We start from the raw sequence: 15,573 nt of genomic DNA on the forward strand, positions 1-15,573 counted from the left end.
TAGCGAAGGTGAGGTGCTACTTGGCCGCCCGGAAGTTGCTCAAGCGAGAAGTGTAGGCTCCCAACTATGACTCTTGGTCATAGCAGTGTTTAGTCCTTGAAGGGTAACAATTTCCAGTGTCATAACAGTGTAGCTCTGGCAAAGGAAACTTAGCCTGGGTATTCTCTATTTATTCAGCAAAAACATGAACAATATATATAAAATTACATCACAAAACAAACGACACACACAAAATTATAGAAAAAGAGAGTGTATGTGTGTGTGTATGTCTGTGTGAAGAAAGGAGTAATAAGATGTATTGAGAAGATGTGTAACACATGTGTCAAAGAGCGTGCACAGAATGTGTACAAGTAAGAAATATGTATAAAGTGAGGATAGAAGAGATGAAAGACAAAAGTCTGTGCAGTAGAGAGAGTGAAAACGGAAGGGTGACAATACAACAGAGAACGGAGTGCTAGGAGCGGTGACTTGTGTCCCGCTACAGTATTTCCCCCCTAGTGACGAGGGAGGAGGAACGTAACCGTCTTCTGGTGCCGAGTGGTGTTGGTGGCGACGTTCTGGCCGATGGTGTTGATGACGGCCGGGTCACTGTGAAGGAGGTAGGCAGGCTTGACTCGGTCGATGGAGATGGTGTCAGCCTTACCATCCTTGTCCACAGTGACCGTCTTTCTCCTCCTGCTCAGGACTTTGAAGGGGCCTTGGTAGGGCTGCTGCAGGGGCTTCTTCACAGCGTCAACCCTGACGAACACGTGCGTGCAAGTGTCGATCCTGGCTGACAAAAGTCTTGGAGGGAGACGTGCGAGGCTGGACAGGCTGCAGACGCTGCATGAAGTCAGAGAGGTTGGCAGCAAAGTCCTGAACGCTGCAAGGAGTAGAGCGAGGTGCAGGAGTTAGGAGTTCGCCAGGTAACCTGAGCTTGGTACCATAAACGAGCTCGGCGGAGGAGTGGTGTAGGTCTTCCTTTAGTGATGTCCGTATGCCAAGGAGGACGAGAGGAAGTGCCTGGAACCAGTCTGCACGTGTGGCAGAGGCAGCTAAGGAAGACTTCAGCTGACGGTGGAATCTCTCAACGGTGCTGTTTGCCTGCGGGTGGTAATTGGCTGTCCTGAAGCGTTGGATGCCTAGTAGTGACATCACCTTGTTCCACATACTGGACTCGAACTGGCTGCCACGGTCAGAAGTGAGGCTGAGAGGGACACCGAACCTGGAGATCCAAGTAGTGATGAAGGCACGTGCGACGGAGTCCGTTGTGATGTCAGCCAAAGGTGCAGCTTCCGGCCAGCGTGTGAAGCGGTCGACGCAGGTGAGAAGGCACCGGTAACCGTCAGAGTAGGGTAGTGGTCCAACGAGGTCGACATGCACGTGGTCGAACCGTGAAGAGACTGGAGTGAAGGCGGCCGCAGGAGAGCGTGTGTGTCGCCACACCTTGGAGGCTTGGCACTTGACACATGTGCGGGTCCACAGCCTGACGTCTTTGTTGATGCCAGACCAGATGAAGCGTGAGGTCATCATCTGCTGAGATGCTCGGATGCCAGGGTGGGAGAGGTCGTGCAGCTGACGAAAAACACGATACCGGTGGGTCTTCGGCAGGTAGGGCCGATAGGAATCGGTGGAAGTGTCAGCGTAAACGTGCACTGTGGTTCCTGGGAGTTGTATCTTCTTCATCTGTAGTGCGGGGTTGTCTTGGAGTTGCCGCAGCTCTTCATCGTTGGCCTGGTCAGCAGCGATGGCAGTGTAGTCGATGGGAGAAGATGACACAGCAGAGATGTTGCGCGAGAGAGCATCAGCTGGGGCGTTGTGTTCACCTTTGACGTAGCGCAAATCCGTGGTGAACTGCGAGATGAAGTCGATGTGACGCAGTTGTTGCGGTGAACAGGAGGTCTTGATGTGCAGGGACTTCGAAGTGAGTGGCTTGTGGTCGGTGTATACATGGAAGTTGCGACCTTCCACGAAGTACCGGAAACGCTTGATGGCCTTGTAGATGGCGAGAAGTTCCCTGTCGTAAGTACTGTACTTGGATTCCGCCTTGTTAAATTTCTTTGAGAAGAAAGAGAGCGGTTTCCAACCTCCGTCGACATACTGCTGTAGAACTGCTCCGATGCCGATGTCAGAAGCCTCTGTGGCGATAGAGATGATGCCATCTGGGGCAAGGAAGCTGAGAGGTGAGACGGAGCTGAGAGCTTGTTTTGCTGCTGTGAAAGCTTCCTCAGTGGCTGGAGTCCAGACTAAGGAGATGGACTGTCCTTTCTTGCAAGGCTTGATCATCGCGTAGAGTGGCTGAAGAAGTAGTGAGCAGCTGGGGATGAAGCGGTTGTAGTAGTTCAGCATCCCCAGGAATTGCTTGAGTTGGCGCTGTGTTATAGGCTTGGGGAAGTTCTGGATGGACTTGCACTTTTCTTGCAGTGGAGTGATGCCTTCCAAGGAGACAGTGTGGCCAAGGAAGGTGATGGAGGGGACCCCAAACACAGACTTGTCGACGTTGACTTGCACCCCGTAGTCTTGCAAACGGGTGAGTACTTGCTGGAGGTGCTGTTGGTGCGTCTCTGCGTCAGGACTGGCGATGAGGAGGTCGTCGATGTACGCGAAGCAGAAGGGGAGACCTCGAAGGAAGGTTTGAGCGGCATTCCTCAAACCAAAGGGCATCCTGACGTACTCGAACAATCCGAAGGGTGTGATGAGAGCAGTCTTCGGAATGTCCGCTGGATGGATGGGGATGTGGTGAAAAGCTTTCACAAGGTCGATCCTCGAGAAGTAGGTGCATCCGGAGAGCTGAGAAGAGAACTCCTGGATGTTAGGCACTGGGTACCTGTCCTCGACGGTGCGCGAGTTGAGAGCGCGGTAGTCTCCACATAGTCGTAGTTCGCCATTTTTCTTAGGCACGATGTGGAGAGCGGAAGACCAGTTGCTGGAGCTGGGCCGTATGATGCCTTGGTGAATGAGGGACTCGAACTCTGCCTTGGCTTGTCTGGCGCGCTCTGGAGCTAGGCGGCGGGCCTTGGCGTGGGTAGGAGGTCCCTTGGTCTTGATGTGGTGCGAGACGTGGTGTGTGACCGGCTTGCTGGCTGAGTACGGCTGCGTCAGCGTAGGGAAGGACTTCAGCAGGGAGGAGAACTGGTGGTCTGCCTTGACGAGGGAGATCTGTGTGCTATCACCATGAGTGACCTGTCCCTTTGTTGTGACTGAGGTGAGAGGATCGAGCAGCTTCCGACCCTTGATGTCCACTAGGAGACCGAAGTGTCGGAGGAAGTCAGCACCTAGAATTGGTTGCGTGACAGTTGCTACGTAGAACGTCCACTCGAAGGTACGGCGGAGGTTCAGGTGAAGTTGCAAGGTGCGTCACTTGTACACAGGAATCTCCGTACCATTGGCGGCGTGAAGGTGAAGGAGGGGAGGCAACGTCCAGTCTACACCAGGGGCAGGGAGAATACTGATGTCTGCACCAGAGTCGATGAGGAACTTGGTCTGGGAGAGAGGGTCATACAACTTCAGTAGCGCAGACGAGGTGTCGCGAACACTATGCGCCGCTAGTGCTCGCTGTTGGGGTTTAAAGACTTGGCGAAGGTACAGGGAGCCTTACAATTTCTTGCGTCTTTCCCAAACTCTTCATGGTAGTAGCAGAAACTAGAAGTCTCCGGCGTCTTACTCTTTGAACGCTGGCGGCGCCGGAAGTGGTGTCTGGAGGAAGAACGCGAACATGAGCATGAGCATTCTCTGAGCTCTCTCCGAAGATCTCTCACTTCAAGTCTAAGCTGTGAGACGAGCTCAACAAGTTGCTTGGTACTGTCTTCTGCTGAGATGGAGGCTACGGAGTCGACGTCATCGGGCATTGTGCTGAGTGGACCACCACGTGACTGTGTAAAGTACACTACAGGCGCCGGAAAGTCCGGGAGCCACAGCGGTGAGGAGTGAAGGCGTGAGGCGCCGGTGTGACCGGGTGCCACAGCGGTGAGAGATGCTGAATTGGGGCAATGTCATTTCACTCACCACTGAACGAACTGTACGTTATCCTTGGCACTGCACTCACCACTGAACGAACTGTACGTTATCCTTGGCACCGCACTGTAAGTAATCCACGGATGACAGTGTTAATCCTGGGCGATGGACCGTAGGTAATCCCCAATGAAGAGCTGGAGATGGAGGCGGGATGAGGCCAGTGGGAGGGCTCCAGGTAACAGCAGGAAACTGGAGGGGCCAGCAGAAGTTACGTGGAGGAGCGTCCGCGACTGGGAGAGACTGCTGGCCAGTGGCGAGGGCCAGCTGGAGAGTGCCGCGGGGGGGGGGGGGCGCCGTGAGGGCGGCCGGGCGGCGGGGGGCGGCATACGGGCGGCTGGGGGCGGCGGCCGGCGGGGTGGCGGCCGGGCAGCGTCGAGGCGGTGGCCGGGCAGCGTCGGGGCGGGGGCCGGGGTCTGCTGCTGGAGGCGGCGACACCGGCGAAGGGGCACCTGCCGGAAGATTCGCCCATAGCCGACCGCGTCGCCTTGGCCAGGTGGTTGGAGGATAGCAGCAGGGTGGACTTGGCTGCTCACTCCGGAAAAACAACGGGGTCACCAATTGTAGCGAAGGTGAGGTGCTACTTGGCCGCCCGGAAGTTGCTCAAGCGAGAAGTGTAGGCTCCCAACTATGACTCTTGGTCATAGCAGTGTTTAGTCCTTGAAGGGTAACAATTTCCAGTGTCATAACAGTGTAGCTCTGGCAAAGGAAACTTAGCCTGGGTATTCTCTATTTATTCAGCAAAAACATGAACAATATATATAAAATTACATCACATAACAAACGACACACACAAAATTATAGAAAAAGAGAGTGTATGTGTGTGTGTATGTCTGTGTGAAGAAAGGAGTAATAAGATGTATTGAGAAGATGTGTAACACATGTGTCAAAGAGCGTGCACAGAATGTGTACAAGTAAGAAATATGTATAAAGTGAGGATAGAAGAGATGAAAGACAAAAGTCTGTGCAGTAGAGAGAGTGAAAACGGAAGGGTGACAATACAACAGAGAACGGAGTGCTAGGAGCGGTGACTTGTGTCCCGCTACACCTTACATCTGGTGAGAAAGGTGAGAAATTAAAGAATCACCAATTTATGCATTATAAAGCAGTATTGTTCAAGCTTTTCTAAGTTCATGCATCTTTCATGTACCCTTAGACAGTTAATTGCAGAAAAGATACATGTACATTTAACATTTTCTCCAGTCTTAATTAAGGTTGAAAATATATAAATAAAAGTACAAAATATCTATTTGGCCTTCTATTTGTGCACCCACGGGTCTAGGATGGACCCTTAGGAAAGTGTTCGTCCTAGTACCTATGAAGCTAAGTAGACTTCATTATCGTTTCCTTATCGCCATCACCTGCATCGTTATTGTGGAAACTCACATTATTATCGTGGAAACTGGAATCGTATCGTTATTGTGGAAACTGGAATCGCATTGTTGTGTATCAGTCTCAACAATTACTATTATATATATATATATATATATACATATATATATATATATATATATATATATATATATATATATATATATATATATATATATATATATATATATATATATATATATATATATATATATATATATATATATATATATATATATATATATATATATATATATATATATATATATATATATATATATATATATATATATATATATATATATATATATATATATATATATATATATATATATATATATATATATATATATATATATATATATATATATATATATATATATATATATATATATATATATATATATATATATATATATATATATATATATATATATATATATATATATATATATATATATATATATATATATATATATATATATATATATATATATATATATATATAGATATCCCACATGTACCATGGCCAGGCAGTCCTTTCTCCACCTCTCAAGCAAATTTCACACCCACTTCCAGTCCTTAGGGATAACATCTGTGTACATATGTTCGTCTTCCCTCCTGGTCATTTCTCCTCCTTCTCTACCTCAAGGGGACTTCACACTCACTTGCGTTCGTCCCCCCCTTCTCTACCTCTTAAGGGAATTTCACACCCACTTCCAGTTCTTAGCTCAGATAAATACAGCTGCATCGTAGTGAGCTCTCAGTTCATCGTCAGTTCATTTAGGAGTTCAGACATAGTCTGTCAGTCATCCAGTCATGAGCAGTCAGTCTTGGTCTCTTACTCAGATCTGCTCAATCACAGTCTGCCGTGAGAGATGCTGCTCAGTTATTAATCATATCACTTCAGAGAGAGAGAGAGAGAGAGAAAGAGAGAGAGAGAGAGAGAGAGAGAGAGAGAGAGAGAGAGAGAGAGAGAGAGAGAGAGAGAGAGAGAGAGAGAGAGAGAGAGAGAGAGAGAGAGAGAGAGAGAGAGAGTATAATCAATTTTTATGTACAATTGTCTCGAATCCAGTGTGTACAAATTAACTACCTATCATTAAATTAAGAACTCTTGTCATCGTGACATTTATTTGCACATATCAACATAACAAGCTAATTACCCACAACCTCCAAGCTACCAGAATCACCGCCTCACTCCAGTTCTCCACACTACCAACACTCCAAGCATCTTCATTGACTGGGCAAGTAACAAGCATCATCAATCATCAACTCCAGAACAACAGAGGTGACTAATCAACTCAGAAACACTGGGGGGTAACAACTTCATCGAAACAGTGGTGGCACTTCTCTCTCCTAGAACAGTGGTGGACAAAGCATCCTGATACAGAGATCATCATTCCTGAAACAGTGATCCCACCGCTGCCACCAGTGTTTGTTTTATTGTGGTAATCCACATCATTATCGTGGAGACCTGCATCGTTATCATGGAAACTTGAATCGCATAATTAACGTGGAAACTAGAATCGCATAATTAATGTGGAAACTGGAATCACATCGTTATTGTAGAGACCCGCATCGTTATCGTGAAAACTGGAATCACATAATTATCAAGGAGACCCACATCACTATCATGGAAACTAGAATCGTATCATTATTGTGAAAACTGGAATTGCATTGTTATTGTGGAGACCCGCATCATTATCGTGAAAACTGGAATCACATCGTTATTGTGTAAACCGTAATTGCATTATCATCATGGAAACTCACATCGTTATCATAGAAACCCACATGGAAACTGGAACCGCATCGTTATCCTGGGAACTGGATTTGCATCGTTATCGTGGAGATCCGCATCATTATCGCGAAGACCCGCATCGTTATGTTCATCATGCGCATCGTAATCATCGTTCACTTCATTATAGTAATACCAAATTTGTTATTGTTGAATTACTTATTATTATTGTGGCTTATATATATATATATATATATATATATATATATATATATATATATATATATATATATATATATATATATATATATATATATATATATATATATATATATATATTTATTTATTTATTCATTTTATTTATTTTTAATTCCAATATGGTAATAAATCCAGCAACAGAATCCTCTATCAAGAAAAGTTCAACACGGCTTTTTCTAACACATGTATAATTTTGGGAGATGAAGTACATATTTCCCACATCAATGTGAAATAGTGTTAAAATGTCTTTAACTTTCATATGTCATTTGAAAGAGGTACCAAAAGCCTTTTCAGTAGCTTTGTAATGTAATTTCATTATAGTAATATTCATAATGCAAGTATTGCCTCTGTTTTTAAGTCTGTTTCACTGTTTGTATCATAACTGTTGATACGTTTAGTACTCAGTCTGTTTCTATCTCTTCTCTCCTGTGCAGATTTTACTTTTAAATTGAATGAAGCCCTAACGGGAAGACTCCTCACTCGTCTATTTTAGTGACTCCTTTCCCTACACATCTTTTCCTACGTCGTCGTTTTTGACATTTTTCATCATATATCTATTCTTCCTTCTACCTATCTCTTCGCCTATCCGTCCATTCGTCTCTCTCTTTCTCTCTCTCTCTCTCTCTCTCTCTCTCTCTCTCTCTCTCTCTCTCTCTCTTACCGTTATTCACTTCCTTCTCTCTCTCTCTCTTACCGTTATTCACTTCCTTCTCTCTCTCTCTCCTTACATTTCCTCATTCTTACCAGTCTCCTCTCTTTTTCCTTATTTTTCCCCCTTAGTCTTTTATATCCTCCATATTCTAGTCATCATTCATTCACCTTACACCTCATTTCATAAGAACATAACAACATAAGAACAAAAGGGAAGCTACAAGAATCATCGGGCCAGGCCTACACGTGACAGTCGCTGTATGAAACATCTGTATTTCCACTATCATCCCCATCCATAAATTTGTCTAATCTTTTAAAGCTCCTAACGACTCAGCACCAACAGATGAATTTATTTAATTCATCAACCATTCTATTTAAGAACCAATTTCTTCCTGTCTCTTTTTTTTTTTTTTTTTTAAACAAACTTTTTTTTTTTCAAGCTTGAAGACATTGTTTCTTGCTCTATCCTGATTACTGTGTCTGAGAATTTTGCTTAGGTCACCGTTATGTTCCCTGTACTAGTGTTCTTCAACCTTTTCCATGTCTATGCACCCTTTCAAGAGCTTTTGAGAAATTCATATGTACTCTATCGCCTTTGACAATTAATTACAAAAGAATTATATGAATACCTGACATTTTCTCTATTTATATATATATATATATATATATATATATATATATATATATATATATATATATATATATATATATATATATATATATATATATATGTTACGGCCATTTTGGAAAATTGGTCGTTTTACAAAATTGCCGGTCATTATGCAAAAAGACCAAATTCGTGGTCACATTGCAAAATGACCTAAATTTCTCAACATTTTGCAAAACGACCAAGATTTTGGTCAGTTTACAAAATAAACAGTATTTTTGTTGGTCCGTTTACAAAATCTCCATACAGTAAGCAGCCAGATGGAAAAAAAAGCGAGGGAATGATAAAACGTTACAGTTGCAGTACATAACCAATGAGTATGCTTAACTGTCCTTATTTTAGGTTCAGCTAATCATCTCACACACACACACACACACACACACACACACACACACACACACACACACACACACACACACACACACACACAAAGTTCGAACCACTTCTTTTTGAACACACACACACACACACACACACACACACACACACACACACATTTATCGCACAGCTGGATTTCCCCCTGAACTCATATGAGTATGTCACCCTTGTTAATCTTCGTTCAATCTCTGCTGGCCTCGCTGCCACTCTCTCCTGTAAATTATCTCTTATGATATTGGTTCATTTACTGGTTTGTCATTCACTCTTGTATGTGTAGGCGCCGTCATCGAAGGGCAGGTAAGATAGATTAGTTAGCTTGTGTAGAAAATAGAAATGATAAGTGATGAAATTAATGGAAAAGCATGTGACAAAGGGATGACTAAAGGATAGGCGGGAAAGGGAGATATTGGTTCATTTACTGGTTTGTCATTCACTTTTGCAAATTACTGGTTCATTGCTGGTCGATCATTCACTTAATATCCTCCCCCCTCTTCCCCCCCCCTCTCTCTCCACAATAGTAATGGGAGCTGACTGTTGATACTGTGGTCAGTCAGGCACTGCTGAAAGCCAGGAGAAGACGACCAACGTAGTGTTACTCCCAGTACTTTGTGTGTATTTTATTATACTCTGGAAATCTGTACAATGGAAAATAGAAAAACTGATTTTTATTCAAAGCTGATAGCGGCTGAGGAGAAGAAGGCATCAAATACTTCGAGTTTGTTGTACAGAAATGAATGCGAACAAATTATGAATCGCTTGGATGAACTTAAACGTGTTAACATTAAAAAGACTCTGAAAGACTATCGTTTGTTACGAAAGTATGAAATCCTTGAAGTCACAGTTGAAGGTATCACCGTTAAGAAATTGCAGAAAAAGGGAACTAATCTTAGATTCGTATGCGCTGAAGATGTGTTCGATGTGATCGATGCTATTCATCGTGCACGTGGGCATGGAGGTAGAACTATTGTCTTTAGGGAAACAAGTGAAAAATATGCCAATGTTTCAAGATCCCAAATTGAGTTGTATTTACAGTTCTGTGAGGAGTGTCATCTGAAAAAAAGCACTGTACGCAAGTCTGTGACTGTGAAGCCAATTGTATCCAACAGTATGAACTCACGAGCTCAGGTTAGTAAACAAGCACTGGTTAAGCCCGTTGATAGTAATTTCATTATTGCCATGGCTTGTTGTCAGAGGGGAGTCTTTAATACCCTTGCTTTTGTTTACGATTGCAAATATATTATTATTATCTAGCAATATTACATAATCTTTTTTGATGTTCTGTCTATTTGTAGGTCGACTTGATCGATATGCAGAGCCAGCCAGATGGAAAACATCGTTTCATTCTGAACTACCAGGATCACTTGACGAAGATGGTGTGTCTTCGGGCTCTACAGACGAAAACTGCTGAAGAGGTTGCTTTCCACCTCGTTGATATATTCTGTGACAAAGGAGCCCCCCATATCCTGCAGTCTGACAATGGAAGAGAATTCTCAAATAAGGTAAAGAACAAATGATTTATGTAAATCTCTCTCTCTCTCTCTCTCTCTCTCTCTCTCTCTCTCTCTCTCTCTCTCTCTCTCTCTCTCTCTCTCTCTCTCTCTCTCTCTCTCTCTCTCTCTCTTTAAAACTCACAACATAGCAATATTGGAGTTAATGAATCACCCTGTATATGACAAAACCTGATATACGCTTTTCAATTTTCAGCTTGTCAAGGAAGTTCTGATGATGTGGCCAGAGTGCAAGATGGTTCATGGCAAACCACGACATTCCCAATCGCAGGGCTCGGTGGAACGTGCCAACAGGGATATTGAAGCCATTCTCGCATGTTGGATGAAGGACAACAACTCTACACAATGGTCACAGGGACTGCGCTTTGTCCAGTGGAAGAAAAATACCCGCTTTCACTCCGGAATTGGAAGGACACCATATGAGGCCATGTATGGACAGAAGGCTCGTCTTGGTGTTGACGCAAATTCTGTACCAGAGGAAGTCCTGGACGATATGCAGACGGAGGAGCAGCTTGCAGAGGCACTAGGTGTTGTCAATGAGGTCACAGACACAGAGGAGGAAGAGACAGGTGTTGAAAAGCAAGAAGAAGCATCTGCTGTCATTAACTGCATCTCCTGTGGCAAAAGATATTTTGGTTTAAATGTGTGCAATGTGTGTGAGAACCCATGTCACTCTAATACTCCGTGTTCTATGAGGAATAACGATGCTGATGAGTCTGTGCTTTGTTCCATCTGCAGTCGGAGTCAGAGTATTCATACTGAACAAATGAAGTCCAACATAGAACAACAGAAACAAGCCCAAAAAAAGATCGATAATTCTGTGAAGAGATTTCAACCAGCCAAGGTAGGGGAAACTGTGATGGTTCCTGTTCCATTAGTTGACCGCGGACGTGCAGAGTTTCCTAATGTGAAGGCAGTTGTTTTTCAGGCATTGGACAATGGCACATATAAGCTTGGTACAAAACACGGCCTGCTTAAACAAGCGTACACTCGCAACCAATTTACTCCATGTCTAGAAAAATTCCTTTCTCTTGATGATGTTGTACAGGAGCGGGAAGTAAGTCTGCGGGAAGTAGCAATTGCAGAATCAATGGGACAAGGTCAGGGATTCGCTAAATGCTCTTGCACTAAGTCATGTATGACCAGACGCTGCAAGTGTTTAAAAAACTCTGTATTATGCAACAGCAGATGCAAATGCAGTGCCTCTTGCTCCAACAAGGTCGACACACAATAAAATTAGTTATGTTCACTACGTTTTATCATTCCCTCGCTTTTTTTTTCATCTGCCTGCTTGCTGTATGGACATTTTGTAAACTGACCAACGATAATTTTGTAAACTGACCAAAATCTTGGTCGTTTTGCAAACTGACCAACGATAATTTTGTAAACTGACCAAAATCTTGGTCGTTTTGCAAAATGTTGAGAAATTTAGGTCATTTTGCAATGTGACCACGAATTTGGTCTTTTTGCATAATGACCGGCAATTTTGTAAAACGACCAATTTTCCAAAATGGCCGTAACATATATATATATATATATATATATATATATATATATATATTATATATATATATATATATATATATATATATATATATATATATATATATATATATATATATATATATATATATATATATATATATATATATATATATATATATATATATATATATATATATATATATATATATATATATATATATATATATATATATATATATATATATATATATATATATATATATATATATATATATATATATATATATATATATATATATATATATATATATATATATATATATATATATATATATATATATATATATATATATACATATGTGTGTGTGTGTGTGTGTGTGTGTAATGGAGATACAAAAAAAACTTTATATGTTAAAATTGAGGCTTTCCCTAGACATTTTTCTCTTATTTAATTTTAAGCACTCATTTGTTGTAAAGTTGCATCAATAATACTCATATATCCCGTGCAGGCTACACCCTCCCCTCTGGTCTCCCTGTGCTCATGCTAGTCCCGTCTAGGCTTAATTGCCGGTCTCCCTGTGCTCATGCTAATGGGCTTAACTGCCGGTCTCCCTGTACTCATGCTAGTCCCGTTTAGGCCTTAATTGCCTTGTCTGCCTGTACCCATGCTAGTCCTGTCTGGTCTTAATTGCTTGGTCAACCTGTACTCATGCTAGTCTCGTCTAGGGTTAATTGCCTTTTCTCCCTTTACCCATACAAGTCCCGTCTGGGCTTCATTGCTCGGTCTCCCTGTACCCATGCTAGTCCCATCTTACTGTCCGGTTTTCCCCATCAGGGCTTTATTGCCCACTATGGGTACTGAAATTTACATTTTTTTTTCTCTCTCAAATATATTTAATAAACTGGTGACTTTCTCTTATCGCACTGTCATACAACTCAAATATATACGAAAACTTTTCTCTCCAGTTTTTATTTACGAATTAGAAATGATTGTTAATCAAATCTACAAATATTACAATTTTTAATGTATAAATCACCAAAACAAAATGCGAAAAGGATATTACAGTATTGTAATGCCGCCCTCCTTGTCTCCTAAATGTATTTTAAATGACCCGCTGACGCGTATATAATAGCTCATTTGGGTAAGTAGTACAAAATTAATCTTTCAATTGTCTAAGCGGGAACATAGATATCAATCCCTCAAAAGGGAAATTAAAAAAAAAAACAATCCCAGGAATTATTTTTGCCCCTGCCATATATCTTGGGTACTTGGTTAGTAGTTGGGAAATTGCCACCAGAGTCCCCATCCTGAAATGGCATGCCGCCCAGGTCGCCATTGCATGGCGACCTGGACGGCATGCCATTTCAGGATGTGGACCCTGTTGGCAATTACCCGGAGTGGCGATCCATTTCAGGATGGAGACCCTGACTGTAAATAGAGTGTTGGAGGATGGGAGAGGGAGGGAGGGGGGGGGGGAGGGGGGGAGGGGGATCCCACCCCCACCCCAGGAGCGACTCTGATGGCATGCCATATTGTGAGTGTGGGGCTGATCAAGTTGCAATGGGGAAACCTGACAGCAATTTTCCGTAGACTTCAGTGGCAGTCCATGTCAGGATGGAGACCCAGGCTTGGGAAAGGGAGGATGGCGATTCACGACGGCAACACCAAGGGGTGGGGGGGGAGGGAGGGGGGAGGGACGGTGACGGCGACACTGACGGAGAGGTGGGGGGCGTGCGTCCTTATCCTTCGGCGACGATGGAATGACTAAATGAATCAATGATGGTGGGTGGAAAATAATTGAGTGAAAGGAGGGGGAGGGGGGAGGGTGTGGACTGGCGGCCAGACGTGGAAGTCGCCACACACACGCGTGGCTAGGGGACTGTGACGGCAATGCCGTGTAGGTCGCCCTTTCACGTCCCCCCCACCCCCAACCCACCCACCCAGGGGCGACTCTGACGGCAAGCCATATTGCGATGGTGATCCTGATAGCAATTTTCCATAGACCCATGCTTGGGAAGAGGGGGGTGATTCACGACGGCAAACACCAAGGGGGGGGGGAGGGGGAAGGGGGGGGGGAGCGGGACGGTGACGGCGACACTGACGGAGAGGTGGGGGGAGGCGTGCGTCCTTATCCTTCGGCGACGATGGAATGACTAAATGAATCAATGATGGTGGGTGGAAAATAATTGAGTGAAAAGGGGGTGGAGGGGGGAGGGGAGGTGGGGGTGGGGGGGGGGGGGGACTGGCGGCCAGACGTGGCAGCCGCCCGCCACACACGCGTGATTAGGGGGACTCTGACGGCGCATGCCATAGAAGTCGCCCTTTCCCTTTCATTCACGGAATCCTGGAGGGTGGGGTGACTGAGTGTTGCCATCACGCGTTCCCTCCGACATCTCAATACATCCCCTATGGTCAAGGTCGTCGCGACAGCCTCACGAGGTTCCGTTACCTGTCCATCCTTTTTACCTGGAGAAAGCGTCTGTGACGGCCAGGGCGGAGCGGCGGCCTCTTCCACTTTCACCGACCGCCAGCGGCATGGCTGACGTAATACTTATGTCGGATGGCGGTCTTATTACTATCATTATTATTATTAATATTATTATTATTATTATTATTATTATTAGAAAGGTTATGCAGAGTCGATGGAACATTTTATTTTTATTAGGACAAATACAGCTCATTGCTTATTAGGGCAAATACATCTCTTTCATTCAAAACATTTGCGAATTGAAGGCGAAGAGATCATCGTCATCGCTGTCAATGACGGGCGTAGTTTTAATAACTCTAGGAACCAGCTTCTTACGAGGGGCGGCTGGAGCAACGGGGAGTTTTGGTGTGCTGTCGTCCTCTGGCGTGTTAGGGGGAATATTTTTTTTTTTTCTGTTTTCCTGCGACTTCTTCTTCACCTCCTGACCCTCTTTGCCGCCTACTGTCGACTCATCTGACCGTTGCGGCTGTGCTTCGGTCGGAGGTGGCATCAGCGACTCCTGAGGTGGCGGAATCGACTGCGATGCCGGCTGCTGCTGTTGCGACTCCTGTCCTGATGGAGCGTCAGGAGGTGGGCTGGCCGGCAGTGGCGACATGTCGTCATCACTAAAGATCAATTTCTTCTTTGCAGGTTCTGACATTTTCTCCACATTGACATCCTCATGGTCAGCACGGCTTCGCTTACCCCCAGCATCGCCCAGATAGATATCAAAGCGGAAAGAGATGCGTTCTGTAACAGACAAAAAAAAAAAAAAAAAAAAAAAAAAAAAAAAAAAAAAAAAAAAAAAAAAAAAAAAACGATGAGAACAATGGAAAAGTTTTTATTTCCCCTCCCACTCTCCCTCTTCTTATTCATTGGCAAAGAACGTTAATGTAATTTACAATGGTGAAGATGTCAGATGCCGTGCAAGGTAATGGCGTACTCACCCGCAGTTCTCAAGATGAAATGTTTGTTAGCTTGCTCCATTCTTGGAGATGAGGCTTCGACGTCCGACTGGGTTGAGAGGTGATGGCGAAGTGACGCTTATCCGTCAGCAATTAC

The 15,573-nt window shown here is 43.9% G+C and overlaps 2 protein-coding genes across 2 annotated transcripts; one reads left to right on the top strand and one right to left on the bottom strand.

Moving 5' to 3' along the window:
* Positions 1–8,746: 8,746 nt before the first annotated feature.
* LOC135113191 (KRAB-A domain-containing protein 2-like) lies at positions 8,747–12,011 on the top strand. Its single transcript, XM_064028320.1, has 3 exons — positions 8,747–10,175; positions 10,343–10,549; positions 10,755–12,011. The coding sequence occupies exons 1-3, from the start codon at positions 9,693–9,695 to the stop codon at positions 11,790–11,792; spliced, it is 1,728 nt and encodes a 575-aa protein (XP_063884390.1). The 5' UTR covers positions 8,747–9,692; the 3' UTR covers positions 11,793–12,011.
* A 2,604-nt stretch (positions 12,012–14,615) lies between these two features.
* Positions 14,616–15,573, bottom strand: LOC135113192 (uncharacterized). The gene is made up of 2 exons (XM_064028321.1): positions 15,459–15,573; positions 14,616–15,261 (listed from the first exon to the last, which is right to left on the bottom strand). Exons 1-2 carry the CDS (start codon positions 15,496–15,498, stop codon positions 14,756–14,758), a joined length of 546 nt encoding a protein of 181 aa, XP_063884391.1. The 5' UTR covers positions 15,499–15,573; the 3' UTR covers positions 14,616–14,755.

This window comes from Scylla paramamosain, chromosome 25 (assembly GCF_035594125.1).
Source record: "Scylla paramamosain isolate STU-SP2022 chromosome 25, ASM3559412v1, whole genome shotgun sequence".
Classification (NCBI taxonomy): domain Eukaryota; kingdom Metazoa; phylum Arthropoda; class Malacostraca; order Decapoda; family Portunidae; genus Scylla; species Scylla paramamosain.

Bases quoted from the DNA above. Each gene is read 5' to 3' on its own strand.
- LOC135113191 (XM_064028320.1), top strand. From the start codon at position 9,693: ATGGAAAATAGAAAAACTGATTTTTATTCAAAGCTGATAGCGGCTGAG. The intron at 10,176-10,342 runs GTTAGTAAACAA...GTCTATTTGTAG, and splicing joins GTATGAACTCACGAGCTCAG to GTCGACTTGATCGATATGCA. The intron at 10,550-10,754 runs GTAAAGAACAAA...TTCAATTTTCAG, and splicing joins GAAGAGAATTCTCAAATAAG to CTTGTCAAGGAAGTTCTGAT.
- LOC135113192 (XM_064028321.1), bottom strand. From the start codon at position 15,498: ATGGAGCAAGCTAACAAACATTTCATCTTGAGAACTGCGG. The intron at 15,262-15,458 runs GTGAGTACGCCA...TGTCTGTTACAG, and splicing joins TTTCATCTTGAGAACTGCGG to AACGCATCTCTTTCCGCTTT.